Source organism: Meleagris gallopavo, chromosome 25 (assembly GCF_000146605.3).
Source record: "Meleagris gallopavo isolate NT-WF06-2002-E0010 breed Aviagen turkey brand Nicholas breeding stock chromosome 25, Turkey_5.1, whole genome shotgun sequence".
NCBI classification, from domain to species: Eukaryota; Metazoa; Chordata; class Aves; order Galliformes; family Phasianidae; genus Meleagris; species Meleagris gallopavo.
Window position 1 is genome coordinate 2,254,976 of NC_015035.2, and position 15,438 is coordinate 2,270,413.

Genomic DNA, 15,438 nt, shown 5'->3' on the forward strand with positions numbered 1-15,438 from the left:
AGATTTTCAAGTTCACGTATAGCTTTGTGATTTGTGATGGTATCAGAGTGTCACTGAGCACACCTTTCTGCACGGAAACCTCCTGCTTGAACGGGGTGCCAGCAGCCAGTGACTGTTAATAGAAAGCCATTACAATTTTAAATACGTTGCTAATATAAAGCTCATAAAGATACAGGATGAGCTTTGCCTCAACAACATGGCAAAAGATGTTAAATATTTCAATTTCATTATGTATGTTTTTAATTTCCTTCCACTTCAGAGAGCTGGGAGGAACATAACCACATGCACTGCTTTGAGCAGGTGGTGATACTCCATGGATTTTGGACTGTGCTTCTAAATTAGGATCCAGGGTAGCATTGGAGTACACCAAGTTTGTGTGACTCGGGTTCCCTGTTCATACAGTGAGAGGATATCAACTGCTTCTGTAAAGCACTGAGGTTTAATGGTGGTAGAAGCATTAGTAAGAGCTGGAACTGGGGGGTTTGGAAGTAAAGCTCGTGGCTGTGTTAGCAGATGGGTGTAGGAAGGAGTGAGCATCTGTGGCCATTTGAAGGAGTCACCTGCATGTGCTGTATGGCTCGAAAACACGCGTGGTTATTAAAAGGTGGTTTTGTGTCTTTCTGTAGCTGAATGTGGTTCGTCTGTAACTGGAACTCAAGGTGTTCTGCTGTCCCCCAACTACCCAATAAACTACAACAACAACCACGAGTGCATCTACTCCATCCAGACACAGCCTGGAAAGGGGATCCAGCTGAAAGCCAGGACTTTCGAACTGGAAGCAGGAGATGTCCTCAAGGTAACTGTTTGTCTCAAGCAAGGAAGGGTAGTGATGCTAACGAGAGCAAGATCTGAAAGGAATTTGATGTTCTTGAGTTTTAATAGAGTGAGCTGGGGCTGACCTCAGGAAGGTGCCATGCAGGCAGCACCAATGGCACAGTGGTCATCTCTGGAAGAGTCTCCTGCCCAGAGCTGGGCTGGTGGCTGCTGCTGCTGCTGGTAATCACTGCTGTGTCACTGAGTGCCTGACACAGCTGTTCTGAAGACAGCAGCACGAGTCCCATGGACCAGAGTGATCTTCAGGCTGATAATGGAATGTGACCTGTGGGTATTCCCCCCCAGTGCTAGAGCAAGAGGAAGAACTGCCATACATCTGTGAAACTGTGTCTTCTAGCCCAGGGACACCGGTCACTTGGTTGGCTGTGCCTAGAGACATTTTGTCACTGTAGGGAATGGGCACCTCTGAACTTCATGAGCTCCCAGCAGTCTTTGGCAGCAGCCCTAAGGTGGTAGCGAAGGTCCGTTGTGCTTCAGCTTAGCTGAGGGAGTGTGGGGGTTTTAGCATAATTTTTGTGTTTCTAGGAACCAAGGCTGATTCCTCTGCAAAGGGGATTAATTTAAGTTCAAGCTACTCAGCATCCCCGTACTCGGATAAATCTGCATTTACAAGTTTCAGGACTCTATATGGAAGGAGACAAATCTAGGCTGAGTTTCTGTTAACCACAAAGAAATGGTTTTGTAAGGAGGTATTGATATCACAAGATGTGTTCTGCTGTGCTAAAACCAGAGGACGCCTCTGTCCTTGTTGAAGTGCGCTGAGAGATTGGTGGAATCCACGTATGTTCAACTCACAGAACCACACCAGAAACATCTGCCAGCATTTCTTTGGCTTCAAATGAGCAGTCCCTGTTTGCAATCCCGAAGGGTTTGACTCCTAAAGTGGCAATAAAAGATGTTTTCCAAAATGTGCTTCTCGTTCCTCCCAGGTCTACGATGGCAGCAACAGCTCTGCTCGCCTGCTGGGTTCCTTCAGCCGCTCGGAAATGCTCAGCACCAGCATCAACAGCACTTCCAGCAGCATGTGGCTCGAGTTCATCACCAACAGTGAGAACACCAGCAAAGGCTTTGAGCTGCAGTTTTCCAGTAAGCCTTGGCCCATTTTCGAGGTGTAATTCTATGGCTTTGTGTTACAGCTGCATGAGAAGAGGATGCAGTCCTTCCGTAACAGTTCTTGTAGTCTGAAGTGGAGTCGGGGCAGGGGAGAGGAGCTCTGCCCACGAGCCCTGCTGTGCACATGAGGCAGCGCTGCTGCAGCTGGGATAGCAGATCTGTGGGATCTCGCTCAGATCTTACCTGAGAAATAGAATTCTGCACAGGATGTTTCTTCTTTTCCATCAGGGCATTTTCTTGGGAGGAAAATACTCGATGTGGTCTTGTGTTAACACCTTCTGTTAAATGCCTGAGAAGAGCTGACGCCGTTTCTCCCATCCAGGTTTTGAACTCATCAAATGCGAGGATCCCGGCATCCCGCAGTTTGGCTACAAGGTCCACGATGAGGGGCACTTTGCTGGCAGCTCGGTGTCGTTCAGCTGTGACCCTGGCTATACCCTGCGGGGCAGCAGAGTGCTGGTCTGTCTGACCGGGGAGCGGAGAGCCTGGGATCAGCCCCTGCCAACCTGTGTGGGTGAGAAGCTCTTGCTTTCCAAAAGTCCTCCCATGCTTTCTTTGCTTGTGGGCTCTGCACCAACGCCCTTCCTTTCTCTGTAGCTAATACATGTGATATTATCTTTAATATTGATTGCAGCCATCTACGTCAAAAGGTAACGATAAGGATCCTGTGTAAGGCATCTTCAGATCGAGAGCAGCGATAGCTGCAAAACTTCTCCAGGCAGTGTTAACATGAAGCACCACTGTGAGCACAGATTTGACAAGGTTTTGTGCTTCTCTGCAAGGAGACTGCTGCTTTTCCAGTCCTTGTCCTTTCACTTGATGAACACATTGTGTTAAATGCAGCAGCACTCCCTGGAAATGGCAGGCAGCAGCATGTCCTGGCATTTGACAGATCGGAGTCGTGTTGATTTCAGAGCTACATGACACCTCATTCCAATTTTTTGGGTATTTTAATTCCCTCAGCCTTCTCCTCGTCAAGTCCTGGGTTCCCCTTTAACTCTCCAAATAGATATCTTATAGCTTAGAAAACTCTGCTATTGAGTTTTGTCTGTCCAAATGAAGTGTGTGTGTCCAAATCCATTCCCAATCCATGTCATTAATGAGGGTTTCCAGGGCACGGCGAAGCTCTTACAGACTTTGTCCCCTTGGAGCTCTCAGCAGCTGCTTCCATGTGGTGCTCACACATTGGCACACCAAATTCCCCCACGTTGAGAGTTCTGTGCTGCAGCTCTGCTGAGTTTTAGCTTTGCTTGTTGAGGGGAAAAAGACAAATTTCTGTGATTTATCCATCCTGTTAGCCTTCATCTTATTTTCTGGATATACATGAGAATGATTGCATCTTCATGAACATGTGGGAACTTAGAGAATTTTAATGGACTTATAATGAAAACATATTCAAAATCCTCACGTTGGGGTTCATTTAGCAGCCATACGTATGCTGGCTCCTCCGTTTTATCACTCTTATGAATCGTTAAGGCTTTTTGCAGATGCAGGCAGAACTGAGCTCTTTGGCCCCACGTCTGGATCAGGGGAAGCAGGATGTTGGCAGGCTCTGCCTTTATTTACTGCAGGGCCAAAAAGGGTGAAGAGGAGCTCTGACAACACGTCAGGTGTTAGGAAGTGCTGTTGTTTGATGCTCTCTCTTAGCTGGATGCAGTGACTTCTTAGTTTTGCCTGGTAGGCTGTAAGAATCTCTTTAAACGGGGGGCAAATCCTCTGTTGTATTGATAGGCTGAGATTTGTGTTGTTGCCAGGTAGGAGCCGTGACAGTGCAGTGAATCTTCTCATTAACCCATGTGTTTCTTACAGCTGAGTGTGGGGGTTCTATCAAAGGAGAGACGTCAGGACGGATTCTGTCTCCCGGTTACCCCACACCCTACGATCATAACCTGAACTGCATTTGGTCCATAGAGGCAGAAGCTGGTTGCACGATAGGGTGAGTAGAAGCTCTTCCTGCTGGTTTTTCCATGCAGTTCTGCATGGGTGAGGCGACAGCTTCCATAGCCTGAGCTCTGAGCTAGCAGAGAGGCTGGGTTGTGTCACTGGGGTTCCAGATTCTTTTGGCGTTGCTGAAGTTCCCCAGCAGATCCAATCTTTATCTCATACTGGATACTGTAGCTTGCTTTCCTTTCCATGTACAGCTAATTTTTCTGGAGGTAGATCAATAATTACATAAAGCAAGTAGAGAGAATGCAGTGTCACTTTGAGAGTCCCCCAGGGGGGATCAAACACTGCTTTGTCCGCTTGCCAGGTTGGACAGAAGAGCCATTGCTGCTTCCCCTTTCCCCAGTGCTTTTGAGCCCCGTCTGGGCTGTGTCTCTAACAGCTATCATGCCACGTGTCTAACAGATATCATGCCCAGCAAAAGCCACCTTCAGAAGTTATGTTGGCAGGTGAAGTTTGTGCTAAACTGATGGGACTGGGGGGAAAAGAAGGGTAGATTATGGGGCTCATTCAACAATAGTTCCCTTCTCAGGCTCTCCCCACCATCCTACACGTTAGCTGGAGTGTCAGCCCCAGCTCTGTGCTGACCCCAGCCCTGCTGCCATTCGGTGCTGTGCTCACTCATCCCACTTCTGCCTTCAGCACAGATCCATTGCTGTATCAGCACTCATCTGCTCTTCAGCACTGACTGCTCGTCGCGCTGAGCGCTGTGCTGCTTTTGTCGATAGATTATGTGGGGATAGATTTGGTTCAGTATTTTCTTTTTTCCTTAATGGAGAAATTCTCTCCATTAGGTGTGCTCTCAGTGCGGTTCAATAACGGATGGTTTCTGATATTGCTCAAAGAAGGAAGAGCAGAGCCAGCTCAATTCCTGCCCGAACAGCTTCCAGTTGAATTCTCCTCTTTCTGTCAGTGTCCTGTAAAGGATTCTGCAGATTTCTATCAGATAATGGCGTGAACCCCTACTTCTGTTCCCCCAGAAGTACAGGAGATGGCCTCATCCAAAGGCTGCTTCAGCCAACACAATCCTGTCCTCTGTCAGAGAGCGCTCAGGAGCAGAGCTTTGGGTTCGTGTTCCCAGCATCACAGAGCTTGGAAGGGGCCAGGGCTGGAATGAAGGGATGCAGTGACGCCAGGCATCCGTATGGCAGTGCACCTTGAGAGCCTCCCTTTGTCACCAGAGATGAAAGCTCCCTTCTTCTGCTCCTTTATTTGGCAGCACAGGAGAACAGATGATCTCTGGGTAGTTGAGAGCACATTCTCAGCAAGTTCATTTTTATGGTAATCCATTGGAAAAATAATCCTCTTCACGCATGATGCAATTGTATAAAGCCCTCATTTATAACCTACATTAAAATTAATCACCACAGCTTTTTGAATAAAGCTGTATCTGCACAGAAGGAGGAGAAGGAAAGGAGGGAATGGGAGACAGAAATGAGTCTGTCCATTACTGCCATGGAAGTTAAAGGGTTGTGCAGTGAGAGGGGATGAGTTGTGCTCGTGTGTGAACACAACACACACATTGCACTGCCCCATGGAAGGGGCCATCATCCCATGCGTGGATCTGGGTGGGGGGCTTGGATGGGAAGCACCACCAGAAAGCCTTGGGTTGGTCAGGCAGCTTCCATATATGCACCACGTACAACTTATTTACTTTTAGCTGCTTTTTTTTTTTTTTGTCATGTAATTGAGTTTTCCCTCTCCTTTGTTTGCTAAACCAGTTGCTCTGCCTCATCTTAAATTAAGCCCTGCTGGGAGTAGAGTCAGGCTGACAGAAAACTGGTGCCGTTTGGTTCCAGACGTGCCTGTTGAACAGACAGATTGCTTCAGAGCACACAGCTTTTCATAATGCAGTGCTTTGTCCCACTGGACTCCTGAGCTGGTGCCGGGCAGCCCGTGCCCTGCTGCTGTGCTGGCTGGTTGGCAGGGCACAGCTCTCCCCATGCTGGTGAAGTGTGAGTGAAATGAGGAGGGGAGTCACAGCAGCCCAGCAGCTGCCCCTGCTCCCCTGCCCAGCTCATCTCCACTCACATCTGCCCTTCCTGAGGACTTCAGCACAGGCTTTGCTCTGGCAGTTCTGGCTGGTGGGCGCTGCGCAGCCTCAGAGCATCGTCAGGATGGGCTCCTGTGCTCAGCAGTTCTGCTGGGATCCATCCTGATTTTCATTCTTATTTTTCTTGAGTTTCTTTTTTTTCCCCCTCGTTGTGTGAGTTTCTGCTGGGTGGATTTATGATTCAGCTCTTTTGGTTTCTGTCAGGTTCCAGGGATGTCACTTTGTTGCTGAGTATGTGCAGTATTTGGCTTTTTTTTTTTTTCCTTTCCTTTTTTTTTCTCTTTTTTTTTTTAATGATTCTACCTTACTTACGTGCATTTGCCCCAGATAAATGGGAAAGCAGCCAAAAACCACATCCGTGTTTGCCTCCGTGCGCCGTCACAGCTTTAAGCCCAGCACCCAACTGTTGGTTCTCACAGGGTTTCTCGGTGTCCCATTTCCATCCTCACATCTCTGCTCCATCTGCCTGATCTCAGTGTTGGGCAGTATTTCCCCCAGTGCTGATTCGGCTGTGAAAAACAATGCACTTCTCAGGGCTGAACCCTGATGTACTGCAGCCTGGAGCTGATAACTCCCTCGGCTCTAACAAGAGCAACAACGCTATGTGATGCTTAGCTGCTATTTGCACTTGCTGTTTGTGGCAAACACAAATCCCCTTTGCTGCCCTGTTTCATTAACTTGGGGCACCTCATGCCCTGCTGAGGGTTTCTTTTCCAGCATGACACTATTTAAATAAAGAGTGGTGTTATTTTCCTTTCCTTTTCTTCTCCCCTGGTGTACAAGATTAGCTCGGTGCCAGGAGCAAATTCTTTGATCTGAGAGCAGGTAACAAAAATCAATGCATTTTATCGGTAGACAAAAAGCTGCTCCTTGTAGGACACCAAAAAAGCAAAAGGACGGCCAAGGTTGTTGCTGTGTGCAACTACAGGGACAACGTGTGAATTGCACGAGAATCCATCAGTTGTCTGGAGGGACCTTAACACATTTACTGCTAATTTTCCTTTTGGAATAAGTTCCTCAGTACTTCAGTAGTTATCTGTAATAGAGCTCAGTAAAACCAAGGGCAAAGCCTCTGTCCTCCAGTTCACAGCTTCTGTGCCTCTCTGCTGCACGTTCTCTGTATGCCCTTGACTGAGCCCTGTGTCTGTGGCAGCTTCCACTGTAAGGTGTGAGGTTAGTGGTTTTGTTTGCTTAGGGAGCACAAGAAGGGGGACGGCTTTTCAGAAAACATTGCTACCCATGCCTTGGTTGTTGGTCGTGGATGGACGTGTTTTAGTAAGGATGTGTGCTGGTAGGAGCTCTTGGGGTTATAGACAAGCATTGGTAGAAGGCTGAAATACTTGAAGGTGAGTGACAGACAGCAGGAGGGCACATTTCCTATTCAGTGGCTCTGAGGTAGCTGAGGTGGGTGAAAGTACTGTTGTAACCCTCCCAGCAGTGAAGGCAGAGCTCAGTTTGGGTCTGACCTCGGTTCTTTCTGTCTCACAGACTCCATTTCATGGTTTTCCACACCGAGGAGTTCCACGATGTGCTGAGGATCTGGGACGGTCCGGTGGAGAATGGGATCCTCCTGAAGGAGATGAGTGGGTCCATTCTGCCTGGTGACATCCACAGTACTTTCAATTCCGTCATCCTTCAGTTCAACACTGATTTCTTCACAAGCAAGCAGGGCTTCGCCATTCAGTTTTCAGGTAAGCTTTGCATTCTTCCCTCAGTGTTGTCCAAGCTTATTTTTGCAAGTGATTTCTGCATCCATATTTAAGTGCTGCTGGTGAGCAAATTAGATGGCACTGAACGCAGTAGCAGGAACTTGTGGCCATTTGTGCTTTTGGATCTCCATACATAGAGGAGACTCTCACATTTTAGCAGTGTGGCTAAATTCTGTGCTCCCTTTTGCTGCTGTCACCTTCACAGTGGTGAGTTTGGCAGCAAGGCATAGAGCAGCACATTGTGGAACACGCAGAAGGAATTACAGATATTTTCCACCACATTCCCAACACATCCCTTGGAGACAGCAGCATTACAGGCAGCTTCTGCTGGGCGTTCTGAGAGCAGTTGGTCAGCAGCCTCTGCAAACCAAGTCTATTTAAAATCCCTCAAATTGGATCCCCTGAGATGCAGATCCCAAAAAGCTCTATTTGCTGTATGGATGTCATTGCAAGCAGCAGCACTACCTGTAATGCAACTGCAGTCTGTCATTGCCTGAGTCCTGCTGGTCATTACTTAAGACCTGGTTTTGCAAGCACATTTATTCCAATTACATTAGGATAATACATTTCAGTATGCAAACAGATTTCCAGGCCTTCACTGACATTTTCAGTACCCAACCAGCACTTGCCCATTTTGGAGATGGCAGTAAATAGTTCAGTGAACTACTGAATGGTGATACAGCTTCTCTGGGACTCCAGCACATCAAAGCAGCAGAGCTCATTCTGTCGTTCCCAAGTTGCTCACAGCTTTCTGTTCTGGTTGTGCTGGGTGGCCTGGAGAGCAGGCCAGCTCTGGGGAGACCTTCTGGGAAACCACAGCAGAGGTGAGCTCTGCCTTCCTTGCTCCATGCCAGGCTCACGTCTGTCTGCCAGGGAGGACCAGGACTGGCTGCTGCCTTGCCTTATCTTCAGTTGCACAGAAAGAGAGAGAGGGATTTCCTCTGGTTCTTTTAAGAAGGGCTTGCTGTAAACCAGCTAGGTGTAATGGGCTCGTGTCAACGTAGCAGGAAATAAGCTCTGTTCTGCTGCCTGATACAGAGCTGGTCTTTATTGAATGCTTCTGCTCAAAGCCTTTGTTCACAAGGTGTGACTAAGCAGCCAGCCCTAAGCTCAGAAGTTGACAGTTTTGGATCTTGTGAACTTCAGTGATCTATATAAGCTTGCACGACTTGTGTGACTTCAGGACTTTCCCTGCTGTTAGATGGAGCTGTGCTGCCTGCCCCAGCTGCCAAAGCACTTGGGGAGGACTGGGGCACCAAGAGGGCTCAGCTCACAGCCTGCAGGGACGTGGCAGCAAGGCACGTGTGTTTCCAAAAGGTCGGGCATGATGCTCACAGGGCTAAGGGCGAAATTCCCCTCCCACGCAGGGGGAAGTGAGAATTGCTAGCAGATGAGTTTACTTTGCAGTATGTCATACATAGAATTCTATAAAAATGCCATGTAAGATCAGTGGATGCCTGGGCTTACTAAATAAACACGCATGTGCACAATTACGCATCAGACTTGCACTCTGTGTAGTGTTCTTGAACTTGCTTTTCCCCAGAGCCTCTACCAGCTGGAGTGGCAGATGTTCAGTGCAAAGTAAAAGGCAGCTTTTGTGTGTGTGACAACTTAAAGAGATCCTGAAGGAGGAAGGATGGAGCAGGAGCCATGGCCTGGGTATCTGCTTAAGGACAGGGCTGCAGTGCCAGGCATCTGCAGTGTGAATCCCTGGGGTATCTGCCCCCTCCTCTGTCCTCTGCAAATGAGCCTGGATGGAAATAGGAAGGAATGTGTCCTTGTTGTTGAGGTGATAGTGAGGGGTTTGGTTGCAGCGTGCCATTGGTCTCCTCAAAATGCAAACGCAGTGATCTTTCCCTGCTCATCTTGGTTTCACAGTGAAAATGGTGCTTCTTCCCACTGCAGAGAAAGCACTGGGACAAGTGCACTAAAAATAAGGAGTTGTAAGGTGTTACAGGAACAAGGGCTTGAAATTAGGGCATGAAGGAGCTAAGGTTGTATCTGATATTGTCTGAAAATCAATGCTTGTAGCAACTGAAGGTCTCTGCTGGAAGGACCAGCGGAGGAGGGAAGGAAACTTCATGTACTTACCTGGTAATCAATCGTCTGCAAAATATTTTACAGCTCTGTGTTCAAATAATTAGCATTTGCTAATCTGTAACAAAGAGGGAGGGAGCTTTGACATTTTCCTGTGAAACTTAATATGTTGAAAATGCCTGGAGATACGCAAGGTTCATCATTTTGCAATAAAAAGTAGTATAAACCACAAGGAAATTTGTAAGCCTGTATTAAATATGCATTTTTAATACTCGTCAGTTTCCACTGCCACTTCCTGCAATGACCCAGGGATTCCCCAGAATGGGAGCCGGAGTGGTGACAGCAAAGAGGCAGGAGACTCCATCGTCTTCCAGTGTAACCCAGGATACGCTCTGCAAGGGGAGGCCAAAATCACTTGTGTGCAGATTGAGAACAGATTCTTCTGGCAGCCGGACCCCCCCTCCTGCACAGGTATGAGCCAGCATCCCTCCTCCCATTGCATTGGCTTCCCTGCACGGTTTCACTGCGAGACATCCCTGTCTGAAGGGGACGAGTCCCACCTGGTTTGAAGAGATGAACACAGAGGTACATGTGTCTCAGCCATGTCAGGTTTGCCCCTGGAGTGTCTGAGACAATGAGAATCTAGTTTGTGCTGGAAGCTCATAGGACATACTGCAGTGTAAGTGATAATATTTGACCTGACAAGTGGAAATTAAAGGCTTCTTGAAAATTCAGGTCGGTAGAGAAGATTGGGGTCACGGGTAAATAATTTCTGCGTGAGAAGATAACAAATCCTAAAGAGAGAACTGTCCGACGTTCTCTTTGAGCTCATAAAAGAAGCTCCTGACTGTTTTTTCATTTGCCAAGAACACACAAAAGCAGTCATGCTAAGAACATGGGAGCAATAAGCATCAGCTGTGCTGGCTTGTTAAATGGCAGCCACAAATTATTCATCCTATAACTTCATTCCTTCTGGTGCAGCGTTATCCCAAGGAAGGAAAATCAGTTAATTGTGTTTCTAACATCTGGTTTAACGCCAGCTAGTAAGCTTCTACAGCACGCAAAGGATCTGTGCTCCCTGCAGGATGACTTGATTTCTGAGTGACTGTCCTGATGATCTGCTGTGGCACCCGTTCAGCCTGATGGGGACGGTCCTTCTGGTCTTCCTGGAGCTATAACTGCATGTCGTGCCCATCTCATCATCCCTCTCCTGTTGAGTTTTCTTGCACCGCAGAAGCTGAGCTCGCAGCCCTTCTCAGAGGTGCACAGCCAGTGCCTTGATCTGGGTGTGGGATTTCTCACGGATCATTTCAGGCAGGCGGTTTGACGTGGAGATCTGTGTTGGGCCCTTTTTGAGCAGAGCAGTCCTGTTTTAGGTGCGAGCTCTGATAGGCTGTGACAAAGCTGAAAGCAGCGTCTTCTCCTTCCCTTCCCTCACTGGCAAAGGATTTGGAGAAATAATCAGTGGTCAGATAATGCCAGCTGTGTAGTAACTGTGTAACAGGCTGCCTAGTTAGAGCTGATTGAGAAAATGGGGTTTAACTGAAGGCTTGAGTTTGATGACTGTACTTAGCATTTCAAATACATTTTCACATTTATTTTACACAACTTCTGAGGTCGCTAAACAATGTGGGCTGAACCAAAACGTCCACTGAAATAAGCCCCTGAGATTTGGGGCATTTGAAGTCTGGATCCAAATAGCTGTGACTTGAATGAGTTTCCAGACCAAATCCTTTGGAGAGCACGGGTGGGATTTTCAAAGAAAATTAGAGGGTGTTAAGCAGTCATTTCCCATAGGCTTTTCAAAAATGAGTGCGTGTTTTAGTTTCTTCTAAATTTTCCCATAACCATTCATCTGGTAGAGGAGGGCACCCTAAAGGCTGAGATGAAGGTTAATGGACACGGAATATTTGCTTGTGGTTCCTCCAGGTTCTTTTGTGCACGACCTCCAGCCTCCCCCCTCCCCATTCTGTGCACTGCTCCCTGTTCAGGAGGGGTGGCAGTTCTGGTGCCTGCAGTCCCCTGTTGCTGGGCTCGATTGGGGAAGTTGCTTTGGTTCAAGGATGTTTATTTTGCTCTCTGATGTGATCTTTATAGTGCAGCCCCGTGCTGTGTTACCTGGAGGTAAGCAACGAGGGCTGTAGGAATGCCCACAGGATGCACACACACACACACGCACCCCTTCATGTCAGTTCATCCCCCCATTTCTGCCCCACACGGCTCAGCTCCCAGCAGGTGTGTGCAGTGCTGTAGGCTGCTGGTTGCTCAGCACCTGTGTGTATCACCGCAGTGTGGGGCATTGATCTCAGCAGCAGGGAGGATTTTAGGGCATCGACCCTTACGAAGGAGCTGCAGAAAGGCTGATGAAGAAATCAATCACGAGTATTTGCCACTGTGGAAATACATGCAGGCAATTTCAGCCTTAAGAAAGGTAATAATTGATTTTTCTATCAGCTTGGCACTTAATGTGTTGGTGAGCGTAATAAACGCGATCACATCATTAGTCCCAGACAGCATTTTCACTTATTTAGCGACAGGCCAGACGTTACCTGGAGTTGCCTATACAACAGAGGACACCAGGTAGCTCTGTCCCCTTTTGGTTCCTGATACAGCTCATACAGATTGTAGCAGCACCCAGAGCTCTTTGTCTGCGTAGTGCCTGGAATAACAGAGCCCTCATTTCCATTAGGGCCTCGTAATACGGCTAGTAACATCTGACAGCCTTGCAGACTGCCTCTCTGTCCCCGTATCCGTCCACCTCTCTCTTTTTTTTTTCCCCTCCCTGCATCTCATCTGCTATTTTTAACGTTTCTCTGAGACAAAGCCTCATCCCTGTGCCTGATTGCCTTCAGCTCCCTGCGGAGGGATCCTGACAGGACCGGCAGGAGTGATCCTGTCCCCGCAGTACCCAGAGCCCTACCCGCCGGGGAAGGAGTGCGACTGGAAGCTGACCGTCTCTCCTGATTATGTCATTGCCTTGGTATTTAACATGTGCGTACCCAGAGCTGGTCCCTGCTGTGGGCTGGGGAGGAGATGCTGTTGGAGGGGCACTGGCTGGCCCTGGGCTGCCTGTGGGCCCAAATCTCCCTGGAGGAAGCAACCCAGAGCTGGTAGAACGGCCTCAAACGTAACCATGTAACTACATAGGAAACCCTTGCAGATCACTGGGCATAAATTTAGCTGTATCACCACTCCTTGATGCCTACATATGTACAGAACGGAGGGAGAGGTGTCCCGTCCTTAGCTGGGGAGCTGGCTGGGGTCAGGAGCTGCCTCTCAGTACTGTGGCAGTGCAGCCCACCCAGACCCCAGCCTGTTGTTCTCCAAGGGGCTGCTGCAGCACGCTGATGTTTCATCCGCCCTTCCTTTTGGTTTTATTTTTCTTTGCAGCTTCAGTTTGGAGCCTGGCTATGATTTCCTTCACATTTACGATGGACCCGATTCGCTCAGCCCCCTGATTGGAAGCTTTTATGGCTCCCAGCTACCTGAGAGGATAGAGAGCAGCAGTAACAGCCTCTTCCTGGCCTTCCGGAGCGATGCATCTGTCAGCAATGCTGGATTTGTCATCGAATACACGGGTAAGAGATGTCCAGGGGTGCCTGGCCCAGCTAACTCATCAGAGGACTCGGGATTCTACACAGTGAACTTCAATAGCTCTGTCCTCTCCTTAGCAGAACATACCATTTAATTTCAGCTTTGAGCACCAGAAATGATCAAACTATTGAAAGGTTGTTAGGAACGCCACACAATACCATGGATTTATGATTTATTCTTAGCAGCAAAAGCAGCTTTGTCCAAGAAAGGAGACGCAGACCTTCGTACCCTGTATCTCCATCTGAATCATTGATATGTCATTCAAGAGCAAAACTGGGTGACTGGAGGTAGAGGTGAGGAGCACAGAGGTGGATGCTCAGCTCTCTTTGAATCAATGGAGCTCTCCTGAAATCTGTACATTTTAAAATTCTGAATCGTTTACTTAAAAAAACAGTAATAATCAGCAAAAAGAACAGAATATTCAGTTCACAGGTCCATGTATTACTAAGCATTCACTTTTCTTCTTGCTTGCTTGAGGAAGAAGTAAGCCACTGCTTTCTGATGGCTTCAGCTCTCACTGTGTGAGACACGGGCAGTGGTTGGAGTTCTCCCTGGATCCTGTTAGCTCTCTGTTGATGGAGCAAGCTGAGATTGACAGACCTGGCACTGCTGCTCTGGGAGATAGAGAGCAAAAGGGAGGCTTTGGCAGAGCCTGTTGCTTGTTTGTAGGCAGAAAAATAGAGTTGTTACACACTGTAGTTAAAAATATGCTCTGAAAAACTGGATCTGATGAGCCAGGATTATGCAAGACAGAGAAAAATAAGAGCTGCAAAAAACAGAGCTATGAAGAAATGATTCTTCAGGCTTCTATGGTCTATATGTACGAGCTTGCTGTATGGGAAAAAAAGCATTAATGGCTTCAGATGTACTGGATGTGTGCCACGTGGCTTTGTGTTCATGGTGAACGCTGTGAAACAGGCTGCTGAGCCTTGTTGGCCCAACTGTGTGCTGTGGGAGCAGTAATGGTTTGTGCTGGAGAGCTGAAGGGCTGCTGCTGTGCTTTCAGTGTGCTCAGGCACTTCCCTTTCCCAGTGCCACCTCCATCGGTCGTTCCTGCTATTGAGTTCACCTGACCAAAGGTTAAGTGATAGCAAAATGACCGATTCCTATTATTCATACAGAGATGGATTTCCCTGCAGTGAAGGTGTGGGATAATAGGACAAAGACAACCAGCGCTGGTTAAGATCAGAGGGATTAAAAGTTTTCTGCTATCATTAGAATGAATTTTACTGAAAATTAAGTCTTGGGTTTCTCTTCTTTTCCTTTTTGGGCAGTTATAAAGTGGTTAACGAATGAAATCTCATTAAATTAGGGTTGTTGTGTGATGCCTTTTTTCTTCTAAACACTCCTACAGTGTTAATCGTGCCTGCATGCTTCCCAAAAAGCCAAACTGCTGGGAGAAAAGAATGAGGCTTTAGGTTTGCTCATTAATTTCCCCACACTTTAAAAGGAGCCCAGGATCCGAGTCCGATAAGCAGCAGAAAATAGAGCTTATGGGAATTGAAGGAAGAAGAAAAGAAGAGCAGGGGGGAGTATGTGTGAAAGAAAATCAAACACTGAGCTCAGCTCCTTGCCAGCGTGGAGTCCCAAGTACAGTTCAAAGACACTGCCCCACGTTCGGTCAGTGCTGCAGCACACCGTGGGCTTTTGCCCCTGCCTCCCTGCGTGCCCTGTCTGACCCGTGTCAGCTGTATGCGAAATGCTGTTAATTACCAGGGGCTTTATAGTCCTCTTTTGGTGATATTTGGGTGGAAAAACAAAGCAGCCATCTGTCAGCCCCTCCTTGAAATCCTGCATCTTCCCTGGGACTGGGTCTGTGCCGCTAGCCTGCAGCTATGGCGTGTGGGGTGAATTTCAAACAGCCTCGCTCTTCAGCTGAAATTGTTTCAGGGGCAGTGGCTCTTCTAGAGAAAGTTGTCCTCTGGGGCCAGGAGGAGTGGAGAAAACAGAGAAAAGAATGAGTTTGGCTTTTGTTATGCTGATTTTTGTGCGGAACGTGGCAGTGAGAGTGAAGTGGGAACGCAGCAGTGCCACGGAGGTGATGGAGGGCAGACCCACGGCTCGGCTGGGTCCCCATGTAACCACACTGATGTGCAGCTCCAGAGGGATTTCTGACAGATGAGCACACATCTCTGCTTTGTCCCCATGATGCAC

General features: G+C 48.0%; 1 protein-coding gene across 1 annotated transcript in view; it reads left to right on the forward strand.

Annotated features, from left to right (window-relative positions):
- Window positions 1-15,438, forward strand: part of LOC100542920 (CUB and sushi domain-containing protein 2) — a 63,870-nt gene that overhangs the window by 24,742 nt on the left and 23,690 nt on the right. Inside the window, exons 10-17 of the mRNA XM_031556775.1 lie at window positions 627-796; window positions 1,764-1,920; window positions 2,270-2,461; window positions 3,757-3,883; window positions 7,433-7,635; window positions 9,970-10,161; window positions 12,543-12,681; window positions 13,081-13,268. Coding sequence (XP_031412635.1) covers window positions 627-796; window positions 1,764-1,920; window positions 2,270-2,461; window positions 3,757-3,883; window positions 7,433-7,635; window positions 9,970-10,161; window positions 12,543-12,681; window positions 13,081-13,268 — 1,368 coding nt within the window. The remainder of the gene's footprint in view (window positions 1-626; window positions 797-1,763; window positions 1,921-2,269; window positions 2,462-3,756; window positions 3,884-7,432; window positions 7,636-9,969; window positions 10,162-12,542; window positions 12,682-13,080; window positions 13,269-15,438) is intronic.